General features: G+C 35.2%; 1 protein-coding gene across 2 annotated transcripts; it reads left to right on the top strand.

The window, feature by feature from the left end:
• Positions 1-1,488: 1,488 nt before the first annotated feature.
• LOC136041583 (uncharacterized) lies at positions 1,489-15,249 on the top strand. 2 transcript variants are annotated; one of them, XM_065726280.1, is made up of 3 exons: positions 1,489-1,586; positions 13,194-13,482; positions 14,508-15,249. In XM_065726280.1, exons 2-3 carry the CDS (start codon positions 13,202-13,204, stop codon positions 15,175-15,177), a joined length of 951 nt encoding a protein of 316 aa, XP_065582352.1. In that variant the 5' UTR covers positions 1,489-1,586; positions 13,194-13,201; the 3' UTR covers positions 15,178-15,249. The 2 variants fall into 2 exon arrangements, with proteins under 2 accessions (XP_065582352.1, XP_065582351.1); XM_065726279.1 differs by lacking the exon at positions 1,489-1,586 and adding an exon at positions 10,365-10,432.
• The last annotated feature ends 41 nt before the right edge of the window (positions 15,250-15,290 follow it).

The raw sequence follows: 15,290 nt of genomic DNA on the forward strand, positions 1-15,290 counted from the left end.
ATTGACAAATATTGCTAGAAACTTAGTTTTCAGAAACTTTAACTGGGGTTATTTTCTATTTCTATTTATATGAAGTACTTTAATGTATTTGAAGGAATGCATGTAATGCATTTATCGACAAGGAAATCCTGGTTTTGAGGTTGTGATGGCTTCAGTTATGTAAAAGATCAAAAGTCTTACATAATTTCCATCCATACAAACAATAATACTCCTTTCCATCGAACCAAAATTCTTTAGTAGTAATATTAACAAGGACTTTTTACCAAAATTTATTCAAATTTTATCCAAAATCGACATTGCAAATTTACACTTTACTCGTGGAAAAATATCTGGATTTTTTTCTTACTTTATTTAACATAATAAACAAAAGTATTAACCATTGCAAATATAAATCACTACGCTGGGGAAAAAAAATTCCTAGCGCATAATTTTTTTATTACCTGCATGAACGTTCAGAGAAACATCCTAATCCAATAAATCAACTTAAGAAAGGATAAGAAAAAAAAACACCCTCTCCTACAGATCCCCTCTTTAAGTCAATCCCTCTTTCTGTTATAGTTTATATTGCAAATTTAAACGTATTACGATACTAATCAACGTAAAATTATTATTCACACATTTTAAAAGCAATTAACCGGGGAATTAAGGGACCGATATCTCAGATTATAAATTGGTTAGGCCTGGGTATGATTCGGAAAACAGTAAGAAATTAAATAAAAAAAGAGCTTTAAATGAAAGAAACGAACAGATTTGAAAGCTATTTAAACAGATTATTCTTTATATGAAGGGGGGTGTTCCCTCCTTAACACCTTACTCTTTACTGTGAAATATGGCTCTTTTCAAATTTTTAAAGACATTTTGCAATTGGAAAGATAAGATTTTTCAAAGCGCCAAAACGCTTCAGTTTAATAAGCAAGGTGTTGAGAAGGGGGCTGTCACCCTAAAGAGTGATTTATATTTGTTTTAGTTTTCAAACTTGCTCCTTACTTTACTTTACATTGAGTTTGGCAACACATAAACCAGTTTCCCCTCAACTAACACTTTTAGATTTAGTTAATAATATGTTGAGGGAGTGTCTGCCCCCCTCCAATCCTTCAGAGTAGAGACACATAAGGGAAAAGTTCAAAATCCCTCAAAAAGGATAAAATATACGCGAAATGCAACACATTACGCGGGACATGTCCAGACTCTGGGGAAACACACAGGGTGAATGTACTTTGTTTTATTCGTGTCTTTTCTTATAGTTTTTAAATGATCTAGGCGTCAATTATGCTGTTGTGTTTTAACTTATTACAACGAAAAACAATATTTACAAAAATTTTGTGAATTGACTTTATTGTTTATCTTCAGCTTTTTGTAAAAAAAAAAAAAGGATTCTATTATAAGTTTGTTTTGCTTATCTTATTAGCCCAATGAGAAAAGGCATGAATATATTCATTAAAACTTGCCTGTCATTTAAATAACGGAGGCTTTTCCTATCATTATAAATTAAAATTGAATAATTAAGGTTTTAAGAAATTACTCGTACATTCAGTAGTGGATTGACTGTGACAAGCAATACAAGCATAAGAGGATCTAGCTTGAAGGTAAGGCAGTTTTTGTAGGGCTGAGGGCGGGGGTTTTCATAGAGATTTAAAGGATGAGTTTCAAGACAAAGTAAGTCCAGCATTTGGCCTTTCATTTATACATGTGCCTCGGATGTTGTTTTTTTTTTTTTTTTTTAATTAGTAAGGATAGACTCGGCCCAATGTTAACCAAAACTCTAGAAAACTAAATTTTGACAAAACAAAACCATCCATTTTCATTATGCTGATTTGAACCGTATAAAAATTTATTCCATTTAATGTAACTGAACAAAGGCTAAAACCCTGAGAAAAGTTAGCTGATGTTTGAAAAGGGAGATTCAGCCCCAAATAGTCAGATAATCTGAATGAAATACACGCTATCAGATTCTGCATATCTGACGCCTTATTGTCGGGGTTTTAAGCTCCTATCTAAAAAATGTTGAGTTTTGTATTTTTTGCCAAAAGAACCACAAATGGGGTTTTCCCCCTTTCCTCCCAAGACATCACATCGCTATTTTTAGAAAACCACTTGATTCAATAGATTTGAAAGATCCAGTGACTATACCTATAGGATAACTTGATCCCCAGACCTCTTGGGGAAAGGGATATAGGCGAATCTATTTCCCTGTGATATACATATTAAATATTTTATTGGGAACTGTAAAAAAAAAATTGGGTTAGGGATTTTCAACAGGAAAATTTTCTGTGTGGAGGAAATTACAATGGGGATCTTAGACAGGGGGTTTCTCGGTAGGATCTTGAAAACAGCCAGAGCTAAATAAAAAACAAGTTTTCTTTCAAATGAAAGTAAGGAGCAACCCTAACACTCAAGACGAACAGAAATTATTTTCTAAATGAAGGGAACCCTTCCTTAGCCGTTACTTCTTGCAGTAAAGTTGATTTTTGTCATGATTCTTTAAGAAAGACCATTAGAACAATTTAAGAAAGACAATTAGAACAGACCAATTGAATTTCAATGAGAAGCTACAGATCCTTCAAACTTAAATGTATTGTGGCAAAAATTGAGTGGGGCAACACATAGAGCATTTTCCCCTCAAATAATACTTTTAGGTTTACTTAATAAACTATTGAGGGGCATCTTCCTCCCCCCCAATCCCTCAGAGCAGATCCACACATGGAAAAAGTTCAAAATCCCCCAAACAGTATAAAATGGGAAATACATAAAATTACGCGGGGCATCTCCAGATTCTGGAGAAACACACAGGATGAGTGTCGTTTTTTTTTTATTTGTGCCTGTTCTTATGGTTTTTAAATGATATTGGCGTCAACAAGTACTTTTCTTTTATGATTATACTGTATTGTTTTGACTTGTTTCAGTGTAAAACAATATTTAAAAATAATTTGTTAATTTACTTTAGTATTTATCTTCAGCATCATGTTAAAAAAAATGAAACTATTATACGAGAGTTTTGATTATCCTATTAACCCAATAAGAAGAGGCATGAATATATTCATAAAAGTTTGTCTGTCATTTAAATAACAGACGCTTTTCCCATCATTGTAAATTAAAATTGAATAATTTGGTTTTAAACAAATTACTTATATATTCAGTAGTGGATCAACAGCGACAATCAATACAAGCATAATAGGATCTAGCTTGCTTGAAAGTAAGGCCGTTTTTGTAGGCCTGAAGGCGGGGGTTTTCTTAGAGATTTAGATACAGGGTTTTAAGACAAAGATGACCTTTCATTGAAACGATTGCTCTGAATTTTTTTTCGAATAAGTAATGAGAAACTCGACCCAATGTTAACCAAAACTCTAAAAAACAAATACAAGCATAATATGATCTGGCTTGCTTGAAAGTAAGGCCGTTTTTGTAGGGCTGAAGGCGGGGGTTTTCTTAGAGATTTAAAGACTGGGTTTCAAGACAAAGATGTCCAGCGTTTGGCCTTTCATTGAAACAACTGCTCTGAATATTTTTTTTTTCGAATAAGTAAGGAGAAACTCGACCCAATGTTGACCAAAATTCTAAAAAACTAAATTTTGACAAAAATTAATCCATCCATTTTCAATATGCTAATTTGAAATGTATAAAATTTAACACCATCAGATTCTGCCTATCAGAACACCTTATTGTCGGGGTTTTAAGTTCCCATCTAAAACAAAAGGTATAGTTCAGTTTTTTTTTTCCTTGAAGCAAAAACCACAATTTCCCTCTTTCCCCTCAGGACATCATATCGTTGATTTTCAGGAAACCACTTGATTCAATAGAGTTGAAAGATCCAGTGACTATACCTTTTGGATGGCGTAATCCCCAGACCTCTGGGGATAGGGACGTAGGCTAATCTCCCTGTAATATACACATTATAGATTTTATTCGGAAATCTAAAGAATAACAGGTTTTTTCTAGATGAAAGTAAGGAGCAACCCTAAAATTCAAGACAAACAGAAACTATTTTCTAAATGGAGGGAGCCCTTCCTCTGCTGTCGCCTCTCACAGCAAATTTGATTTTTTGTCATAATTCTTTAAGAAAGACCGTTCGAACAAAGGGGCTATTGAATTTGAATGAGAAGTTTTTCTTCAGATCTTTCAAATCAGTATGAAGTATACCTCCTTCCTACACGGAATAACTTCTGTTGGTTTTGACTTTTAATGTTGCTCCTTAGTTTCAGCTGAAATTACTGTTCCATGCTGAAAGAATAAAGTTTCCTGGGCTATTTTCGATTGGAAATTTTACACTTGGAGGGGAAGAGTGTATCCTGATACGATTTGAAAAACTGCAAAGAAAATTAAGTACAAAAAAGGCTTTTTACCAGATAAAAGTAAGGAGCAACAATGAAAGCTTAAAACGAATAAAAATATAAATTATTAGAACTTAAAATGCTAAATTTTGACTTATTGTCTCAACTTCTTAAGAAAGAAACTCAAAATAAGAAATGAGAAGTATTTTAAAGGATCTTTACGACTTTGACACAAAGAGCTTTTTTCAGCCTCTTCACATACGGAATAATTTCGCTTCGTTTTAAGTTTTAATATTGCTCAATAGTTTCAATTAAAAAAAGTTGATTTTCTTCAAGTAGCAACCAAGAAAAGCAGTAGTGAAAAAAAACCGCATAAAATTAAGTCACCCGTGAAGCGTACGGGATATACAAGAAATTACGCGGGACATCCCCAAACTCTGGGAAAATTCGTAGGGTCAATATGTTTCTCTTATTTCTGCCTTTTTTTTTTACTTTTGAATATTCTATGCGTCAACAAGTTAGCTTCTTTTACAAATATGCTAGCGAATTCTGACTTGTTTTGATCAAAAACATTATTTGGAAAAAATTAGCAGTTTAAGTTAATATTTATCTTCAGCTTTATACTGAAAAAAAGTTTCTATTCTTAATTATTTTTACTCATGCTATTAACCAAATTGAAAAATCTATTTACATACTAATTTAAATGTGTCTCTCATTAAAATAACGGAGGCTTGTGCCATCATTGCAAATTAAAATTGAATAATTAGGTTTTAAACAAATAGCATTCAGTAGTAGATTGACTGTGACAACCGCAGTAGGATTTAGCTTGCTTGAAGGTAAGGCAATTTTGTCAGGCAGGCAAAGGGTAGGGTTTTCTTAAAGATTTAAGGACTGAGTTTCAAGGCCAAGCTATACTACGTTTGGCTCATGATTGACAGAGGCGCTGTAAATAATCTATTTCCTTCCGAATAAGTAAGGAGCAATTCGGTCGAATTTTAATCAAAACTTAAGACAGATAGAAACTATTCCCTAAACGAAGGGAGGTGCCCTTCATTTAATGAAGGGGGGATAAGTTGAATAGGCTATTTTTAAAGATCTTTAAAACTTCCCTAAGATTGAAGATTTTTAAGATCTTCCCTAAATGAAGGGGGGTGCCCCTTTTGATGCTCAGTCCTCGTTCGTTGCAAGACCCTTGAATTTGAATAGGCTATTTTTAAAGATCTTTAAAACTTAAGCGTAAGGAGAGAGGGCCTAGGAAAAGGTGTCCCTCCGTCATATTTTTTAAAATCAGTATAAGTATCAAAGAGGTTTTAGTGAAATAATTTATTTTTAGTACAATTTCTAATCATTAAACGATAGATCAGTTAGGAAAATTCTGCAGGGATTTTCCTCGGGAAGGAAATTTTCCCTCACAAGGGACGCAACTCAAACACAAGAAACTATGAATTTGAATGAGAAGTATTTTTAAAGATCTTTAAGACTTTTGCCTAAAGAGTGAGGGTTAAGGGGTGGGGGTGGGGGGTAATCCCTCTCATATATAGAATAATTTCTGTTCATTTTAAGTTTTAATAAAATTTTGCAAAACCTTTAATCTTTGATATACCAATGAACAGTCAGTAGCATAAGAAGATCTAAATATCAGTTTTTATTTGAAGACAAACGTATACAAAATTACCAAAATTGGTGTGATTTCAGTAAACAATTGTGCTACAAATTAAATATGCCTGAGAGCCTTTGAAGTGAATTTCAGAAGACATTAGTACCCTTCCTTCTGGGATATTAAATTTAAAAAAAAAGTTTTTCCAACTGAAAGTAAGGAGCGACATTAAAACTTAAAACAAACAGAAATTATTCCGTGCATGAAAGGGGATGTCTCATCCTCAATGTCCCGCTCTTTATGCTACAGTTTTTTATTGTTTAAAAATTAGAACTGTGACAAAAGAGTCAAATTTTCGTAGAGATCGGGACGTTGAGGTTGGGACATACTCTTTCATATACGGAATCATTTCTGTTCGATTTATTGTTTATTGTTGTACTGTTCGTTTTATTGTTTATTAAGTTTTATTGTTGCTCCTTACTTTCAGTTGAAAAAACTTGCTTACTTTTGTTTAATTTATGAACGTTTTTGAATTAATACATGTTTTGATTTTGGTTCACCGCACATGAATAGTTAAAACGAAATCTGTATATTAATTTTTTCTGGCTAAATGGCTTTTTCATAGTTTTAATCGAACGATTTTGAAAAAAAGTGGTATGGGTAGAGGCATAGTTACCCTCCAATTTTTGGTTACTTAAAAATGCAACTAAAACTTCATTTGTGAACGTTTTTATTAGTAATGTATATTTCTATATATAACTTACGATTGACTAACGTAACGCGATCCTATATTTGTATATTTATTTTACGTATATGAGGGGGTTCGCCCGCTCGCACTTTGCACTAAAGCTAAATTTTGTCCCCATTCTTTAAGAATGACCCAAAAATCAGAAAGGCCATAGAATAAATAGTTGAAATTACTAGAAATACTTTAGCGGAAAGAACAAGATATTGTGGAGGAGAAAAACCCCCTTATATGCGTAATATTCTCTGTTCGTTTTAAGTTTTAATACTGCTCCTTACTTCCAGTTGAAAAAACTTTTTTATTTATTTATTGTCTCATTGTTTCTTTTTTAAATGATGCTAGAAAATCCTGCGGCTCCTTCATGGAAATTCTCTTCCCTCATGATAAAATTCTACATGAATAGATCCTCCAACTTATCCTTCTCTCCTGACCCCCCACCAAAAAAATCGAACTGAAAATGTCTCTACACTTCCCAACAAGAGCTAAGAGCTCATATGGCACTTGTGACGAGGTCGGAAGAGCCGAGAGCTCATATGGTACGAGGTCGGAAGAGCCAAGAGCTCATTTGGACGAGGTCGGAAGAGCCGAGAGCTCATATGGTACGAGGTCGGAAGAGCCAAGAGCCAAGAGCTCATTTGGCACTTGTGAGAAGGTCAGAACCTAAAGTTAAACTTTATAGCACAAGATCCTTCTAAATATCAAATTTCATTAAGATCTGGTCACCCTTTCGTAAGTTACAAATACCTCAATTTTCAAAATTACCTCCCCCCTCCCAATTCCACCAAAGAGAGCAGATCCGGTCCAGTTATGTCAGTCACGTATCTTAGACAGGTTTCTATTCTTCCCATCCAGTTTCATCCTGATCTCACCGCTTTAAGTATTTTCTAAGATTTCCGGTCCCCCCAACTGCCCCCCCAGTTACGTTTGATCCGGTTGAGATTTAAAATAAGATATCAGAGTTACGAGGTCCTTCTAAATATGAAGTTTCATGAAGATCCGATCACTCCTTCGTAAGTTAAAAATACGTTATTTTTCTTATTTTTCAGAATTACCCCCCCCCCCCCCGCAATTGAGCGGATCCGTTCCAATTATGTAAATTACGTATGCAAGACTTTTGCTTATTTTTCCAACCAAGTTTCATCCCAATCCCTCCAATCTAAGCGTTTCCCATCATTTTAGGTCTCCCCACCCCAAACTTCCCCCAATGTCACCAGATCCGGTCAGGATTTAAAATAAGAGCTTTGAACCACGATATCCTTCTAAAAATCAAATTTCATGGAGATCCAATCACCCGTTCGTAAGTTAAAAATACCTCATTTTTTCTAATTTTTCAGAATTACCCCCCCCCCCCCCCCAACTACCCAAAAGAGAGCGGATCCGTTCCGTTTATGTCAATCATCTATCTAGGACTTGTGTTTATTTTTCCCACCATGTTTCATCCCGATCCCTCCACTCTAAGTGTTTTCCAAGTTTTAGGTTCCCCCTCCCAACTCCCCGCCCCCATCACAAGATCTGGTCGGGATTTAAAATAAGAGCTCTAAGACACGATATCCTTCTAAACATCAAATTTCATTGAGATCCGATCACCCGTTCGCAAGTTGAAAATACCTCATTTTTCTAATTTTTAAGACTTACTCCCCCCCCCCAACTACCCCAAAGAGAACAAATAAGTTCCGATTATGTCAATCATGTATCTAGGACTTGCGCTTATTTTTCCCATCAAGTTTCATCCCGATCCCTCTACTCTAAGTGTTTTCCAAGATTTTAGGTTTCCCCCCTCCAACTCCCCCCAATGTCATCAGACCCAGTCGGGATTTAAAATAAGAGCTCTGAGACACAATATCATTCCAAACATCAAATTTCATTAAGATCCAATCACCCGCTCATAAGTTAAAAATACTTCATTTTTTCTATTTTTCCGAATTAACCGGCCCCTACTCCCCCCCCCCCAGATGGTCAAATCGGGAAAACGACTATTTCTAATTTAATCTGGTCCGGTCCCTGATACGCTTGCCAAATTTCATCGTCCTAGCTTACCTGGAAGTGCCTAAAGTAGCAAAACCGGGACTTTAGGTTTTCCCCCTCCGACTCCCCCCAATGTCATCAGATCCGGTCGGGATTTAAAATAAGAGCTCTAAGACACAGTATCATTCCAAACATGAAATTTAATTAAGATCCAAATACCCGCTGATAAGTTAAAAATACTTCATTTTTTCTATTTTTTGCGAATTAACCGGGCCCCCACTCCCCCCCAGATGGTCAAATCGGGAAAACGACTATTTCTAATTTAATCTGGTGCGGTCCCTGATACGCTTGCCAAATTTCATCGTCCTAGCTTACCTGGAAGTGCCTAAAGTAGCAAAACCGGGACAGACAGACCGACAGACCGACAGACAGACAGACCGACAGACAGACAGACCGACAGAATTGGCGACTGCTATATGTCACTTGGTTAATACCAAGTGCCATAAAAACCATTACTATCTGGAAACAATGCTCAAAATTTGTAACTTGGAGCCCCTCCCCTGGGTACTGTGGGGGATTCAGCTGTCCCCAAAGACATAGTTATTAGGTTTTTGGTTATGCTGAACAAAATGGCTATCTCAAGATATTGATCGGGTGACTTTGGGAAAAATGAGCGTAGGAGGATGCCTAGGTGACCTCCAATGTTTTTGGTCACTTAAAAGGGCTCTAGAACATTAAATTTCTGTTAGAATGAGGCCTCTCGCGACGTTTTAGGACCACTGGGTTGGATCACCCCTGGGAGAAAAAAAAAAAACAAATAAACGCGCATCCGTGATCTGAATTAACGAGTAGCTTACGAATTAACTTAAGTAACGAATTTCTATATTCGTATATTTTAATTGCGCATATGAGGGGGTTAACTACCTCGTCAATGCCTTACTCTAAACCTCTCATATGCGTAATAATTTCTGTTCGTCTTAAGTTTTAATGCTGCTCCTTACTTTCAGTTGAAAAAAATCCTATTTATTTTGTCATTATTTTTTTTTTTAATAATGCTAGAAAATCCTGCACACTCTTCATTGAAATTATCTTCCCCCTTGACGAATTCCTCCATGGAAAGATCCTCCCACGGAACCCCCCCCCCCCCAAACCAAAAAATACCCCTGAAAACGTCCCAATAACAATTACTATATGTAAACACAGGTCAAAGTTTGTAACTTGCAGCCCCTCCCATGGGGGCTGTGTGTGAGTAATTTGTCCCCAAAGACATGGTTATTAGGTTTTTCGACTATGGTGAATAAAATGGCTATCTCAGAATTTTGATCTGGTGACTTTGGGGAAAAAATGAGCGTGGGAGGGGGCCTAGGTGCCCTCCAATTTTCTGGTTACTTAAAAAGGGCACTAGAAGTTTTAATTTCCGTTAGAATGAGCTCTCTTGCGACATTCTAGGACCACTGAGTCGATACGATCACCCCTGGGAAAAAAAACAAATAAACCCGCATCCGTGATCTGTCTCCTGGCGAAAAATGTGAAATTCCACATTTTTATAAATAGGAGCTTGAAACTTCTACAGTAGGGTTCTCTGATACTTTTAATCTGATGGTGTGATTTTCGTAAAAATTATATGACTTTTAAGGGTTGTTACTCCCTATTTTCTAAAATAAGGCTCATTTTCTCAGGCTTGTAAATTTTGATGGATAAGACTAAACTTGATGTAACTTATATAGTTGATATCAGCATTAAAATGCAATTCTTTTGATGTATCTATTGGTGTCAAAGTTCTGTTTTTTAGAGTTTCGGTTACTGTTGAGCCGGGTCGCTCCTTACTAAAGTACGTTACCACGAACTGTTTGATGGGTTAGTTCTTTCTATGAAATTTGATACTATTATGAAAAAAAAATGTGGCCGAAATTCGAGATTAAATCAAACAAAATTGCCTACGGATTGTTCTGGGGACCCGACCGACTACCGCATTTCAAACAGTAGCTGGGCGAGATGTCTGGTTTAATCCCGCTATAAAGAGAAAAAGGGTTGAGATGGCTAGGGCACGTTATTCGGATGAAGTATGACAAAAGATAAATAAAAAGAAACTAATAATTGATGAGCTATAGTTGCTATTTTTCGATAATCAAGTATAGTCATTCGAATGCCAGCGCATGGGCTTCAATTCGGAAAAAATAGAAAATTCCAATAAAAAAAATCAATGATAGAAATGTCAGATGTACCAAGGATTGCTTTAGGTTTTCGACTTACTGGCCGCATTTCTAAAAGTAACATGTTAGAAAAGTATGGTTCAATCCCGCTAGAAAGAGAGAAAGGTTGATATGGCTAGGGCATATTATGCGGATGAAGGATGACAGATTGAAAAAGATTTTCCTTGCCAGCCAACCATCCTGGGCTAAACGGAAAGCAGTTTGTCTAAGGTAAGGCGGAATGTCTTGAAGAAAGATTGAAGGGAGATGTGAACTTCCTGGGAGAGTGGGAAGAGGGAGGCTTTTAATACGTGGGGATGGAGGAAGAGCTCACGCAGCTCTGTTGGCCTTAGACGGTTTGGTGCTTTCGTGAGTTGTTAGTAGTAGTTTTAGTAGTTAACGGCAGGGAATATCAAGTCTATAGCGCAAAAGAGCTATAGAAGATCTCGCTGGTATTTCGCTTAGTTAGTTCGACAAAAGAAACACGAAAGGAACTCACATTAATGAGCTATAGTTGTTGTTTTTCGACAAGTCCGCAGTGGTCTTTCTATCCTCAACACAAGGGCTTTCCAGTGCAAAACCTTTTAATTCACGGTTTAGGACAGGAATCTAGCTAAATTAATTCAATTAAAAAGCTTTGTTCAGCTGAAAACAAGTAGCAACAATAAAACTCAAAACGAGCAGAAATTATATCGTATAGAAAGAGGTTCCCCTTCCTCACTACCTGGGTCTTCATGTTAAAGTCCTTAGTACTTTTAAAAAAGATTCCTATTTTAATTAAAATGACCTTGTGTTTTAGGAGTCATTCTTAAAAAGTTAGGATAAACAGTGAAATTTTAGCGTGAAGAGTAATGCATTGGGGAGGGGACAACCCTTTATATGCATTATAATTTCTGTCCGTTTTGAGTTTTATTGTTGCTCCTTACTGTCAGATGAAAGAAGCTGTTCTAATTTCCGATCGTTTTTCAAGTAATAATGGTAAATCTGGCTTACCCTCCATGAACAATTACCTTCCCTTATAGAAACTCCTCCCAGGAAAGTTTTTCCAACATAATATATCCCCCCTTTACCGTGAAACTTCTTCCGGACATTTCCTACCGCTGAAAATTCTTACCCCTGCCCTCCGTAAAATATATAGCAAAAGATTTAGTATTCAATTGAAAAATAATTTAGGTTCTAATCGTTTTTATTCATCATTCCCGAAATCTCTTATTCTGTGTGTATTATTTCCTGGGAATCCAAACACGCCAAACATTTTCCTCGGCCAATTCCCCCATAACCTGCAAAAGTGAATAGGAAAATACAAAAGTGAGACAAATAAAAATAATTTCGTATAAGAGTTTTGTCAAATCTCTATACTAAAAAATTTCCCCCTGGAAACTTCACTCCCAGAAATTGCCTCCGCACGGATAATTGTCTCCATGGCAACCCATCCTAAGCACAAAATCCACCCTCCACCTAAAAAATGTCTGCACGCTTCCCAATAACAAATACTATACGTAAGCAATTGGTAAGTTTCATAACTTCGACAGAGTTACCCCAAGGGACTTGGGGGGGGGTCATATTATTTCCTAAGGAATAATATTTGGACTTTTCAAATATCATAAACAAAGTAGCAATATCAAAATTTTGATCGAGCGATTTTGGAGAAAAGGGGCGTGGGAGGAGGACTAGTTTTCCTCCAATCTTTTCTGTAACTTAAAAATGGCACTAGGACTTTTAGTATCCGTTCAAATGAGTTTTCTTTTCGTATCCTAGGTCCATTGGTTTGATATGATCACCCCTAGGGAAAAAAACAACAAACAAATGAACACGCATCCGTGACCTACCTTCTAACAAAAAAATTACAAAATTTCCAATTTTTGCAGATAGGACATTAAAACCTTTACAGTAGAGTTATACGCTCGTATACACTTAATCTGATGGTGCAATTTTCATTAATATTTCCTGATTTTTTGGGATTGTTTACCCCTTTTCAAAAATCAGCAAATTTTCTCTGACTCGTAGCCCTTTATGAATAACATTACGCTTAATAGAAATCATATATTTGGAATCAACACACTATGCCACTCCTTTTGATAAATTTATTGATGTCAATATTTCGTTTTTTAATGTTTCGCTTACTATTGAGCCGTGTATCTCCTTACTTGCAGTCCTTTGCCGTAAAATGTATAATCAGGATTAAAGTTAAGAACAGGTGGGGTGCAGAAATAATGACCCCCTCTAAAAAAGAAGAAACTGCTATTAAAAAATCAGAAATACTCACTTTTCCTTTTTCTCATATCAAACCCATTTGTTTTAAACTCACCCTCCACCCATGAGGGATAAATAACTATATGCTTTATACATTCCTATTATATTAGTTTATATTGCATTTACATGTTTTACTACTGAAATCTAAATTTTTTTATTCTCTTGTATTTCAGGACTTAAAATGGAAGCTCATGTTAACGGAATAGCTAACAAAATAAGATACAATGAGGAAAAGAGAGGTAAAAAGAGAAACACAAGTTTAGAAAACATCAATCTTTTATCTGATCCAGCAGTAAGTTCGACTCGTATGATTCGAGTAGGAATTATTTCCAACACAATAAGCAACAACATCCAAAGTGACATATTCAAGGACAGAAAAATGAAAAGAGCAAGAATAGATGGCCCTGATAGTTCAACAGATCAACGCATGATCAGTGCTATTCCGGAGGTTTCATCAGAAATGTGAGTAATGCATTTTTTTCAGTATTTCCAAAAAAATGAATTCTCAGGCTTTTCCTTTTATGACACTTAAATTATCTTGTAGCTACAAATAACAGGTTTTGTTTTCTTTTTTTGTGAAGTCTATTTTTCTTTTCCTGATTCTATTTTTTTTGTTTCTTCTTTAATCTGTAACACAATGAATTTTACTTACTAATTGCAAAATTGTGCAAATCAGAAATTGCAAAGGGGTGGCTGGTTGCCCTCGATTGAACAAAATTTGTACGACTATTTCCTCTAGCTGCTAAAAATGACACACAAGAAAAATTTGTTTTTTACATATTCAAATTTACAGCGCTGATTTTAATAGCTTTTCAAATGAGTTTGAATTTGGATAATTTTTATATGAGTTGGATTTGGATTTTCATGTGTTGGTTTTGGATAAAGAGAAACTTTTACACTTCAGGTACCTGATTACCATAAAAAAGAATATAAATTTTCCTTAATGCTGTTTTCGTTTTTATATAATTTCTTTGTGCTTAGTATACATTTTATTAAAAACCACAAAAACTCTTATACTTGTCTCTTGTTTAACATTTATTTTTAGCTAAATTATTTCTTGTTGTATTTAAAGCAAGCTACAAACCATATGGATTTTAGTTTTATGTGGGCAGGCATTTAAAGACTGATCGTTTTTTGCCTTAATTTGATGAAAATCAACGTAAGAAAGCGTGAGTAATATTTGACACTCAATCCTGTAAATATCCTGATTTAACCTGGAGCGCTTACTTTTGTAATCGCTAATGTCGATTTAAAATACCAAAACCTATACGTTCCACAAATTGCCGTTCATTAAGTGTGTTTAAGTGAAGTGAAGCTCACATTTGGCTAAAAACACACAAATGGTAGCTCCCTCCTTTTTTTTCGTTTCATGAAATAGTTTTATTTTCAACTGTCAAAATTGTTGTTGTCTTTTTTTAAAGATGAAAAGAGCTTATTTTCAAAGCAACCAGTTATTGTTACAAGTAAGAGTAATTTTTCTTTTTTAGATCGAGTCTTCCTTTACTTGTTCTCACTACACCTCTGCAAAGATTATTTTTGAATCGTTCAAATCTTGTAAAAATTAATAAGCGGCTGAAAGAAGATAGTTTAAGAATTGAAAAGAGAATACAAGCTATTTCTGAGGCTCTTGAAGGAGCAATACAAACTATCAGGATGCTTGCAGCCAAACTGACGAATACACTTTTTGGAGACTTCAAAAACGCTAAAAGAAGGGCCGAAGAAATCCAGGATGAACTGTCATCTCTAAGGGATGTTGATATTTTAGATAAAAACAGCTATTGCCCCAGACTCATTGTTCTTGGAGGTTTGTATAAGAGACTTGAAGAAATATCTTCTGTCTTGAAAGCCATAAGACAGATTGAAAATCATCAAAGTAGTGTTTTGTCATTTGCAAGTGTTTTTGAAAATCGTCAAATCAGTGTTTTATCATCTGCAAGTGTTTTAGTTCAAGAGGCTCTAGGTGCTGAAAAGATCAGAGTTGAAAACTTACAGAAAGAATACGGTTGTTTAATGGTGCAAATAGAAGAAATTAAGGCTCGACAGGAAGACGTCAAAAAACAGATTGATAAAGAGAAATTTAAGATGGACAGGAAATCATTAAGACAAAAACAATTTAACTTAGCGTCAGAGGAAATTCTTGATTCTATACACAACTAAAATTGAAATTTCGGCAATGACGCTATTGAAAGTGTGTTTATTTAGTCACCGTTTTTTACTGACATTTATCCAATAAAGCTAATTACTATTGTATATATTGTATGATTATTGTA

This window comes from Artemia franciscana, unplaced genomic scaffold (assembly GCF_032884065.1).
Source record: "Artemia franciscana unplaced genomic scaffold, ASM3288406v1 PGA_scaffold_30, whole genome shotgun sequence".
NCBI lineage: Eukaryota > Metazoa > Arthropoda > Branchiopoda > Anostraca > Artemiidae > Artemia > Artemia franciscana.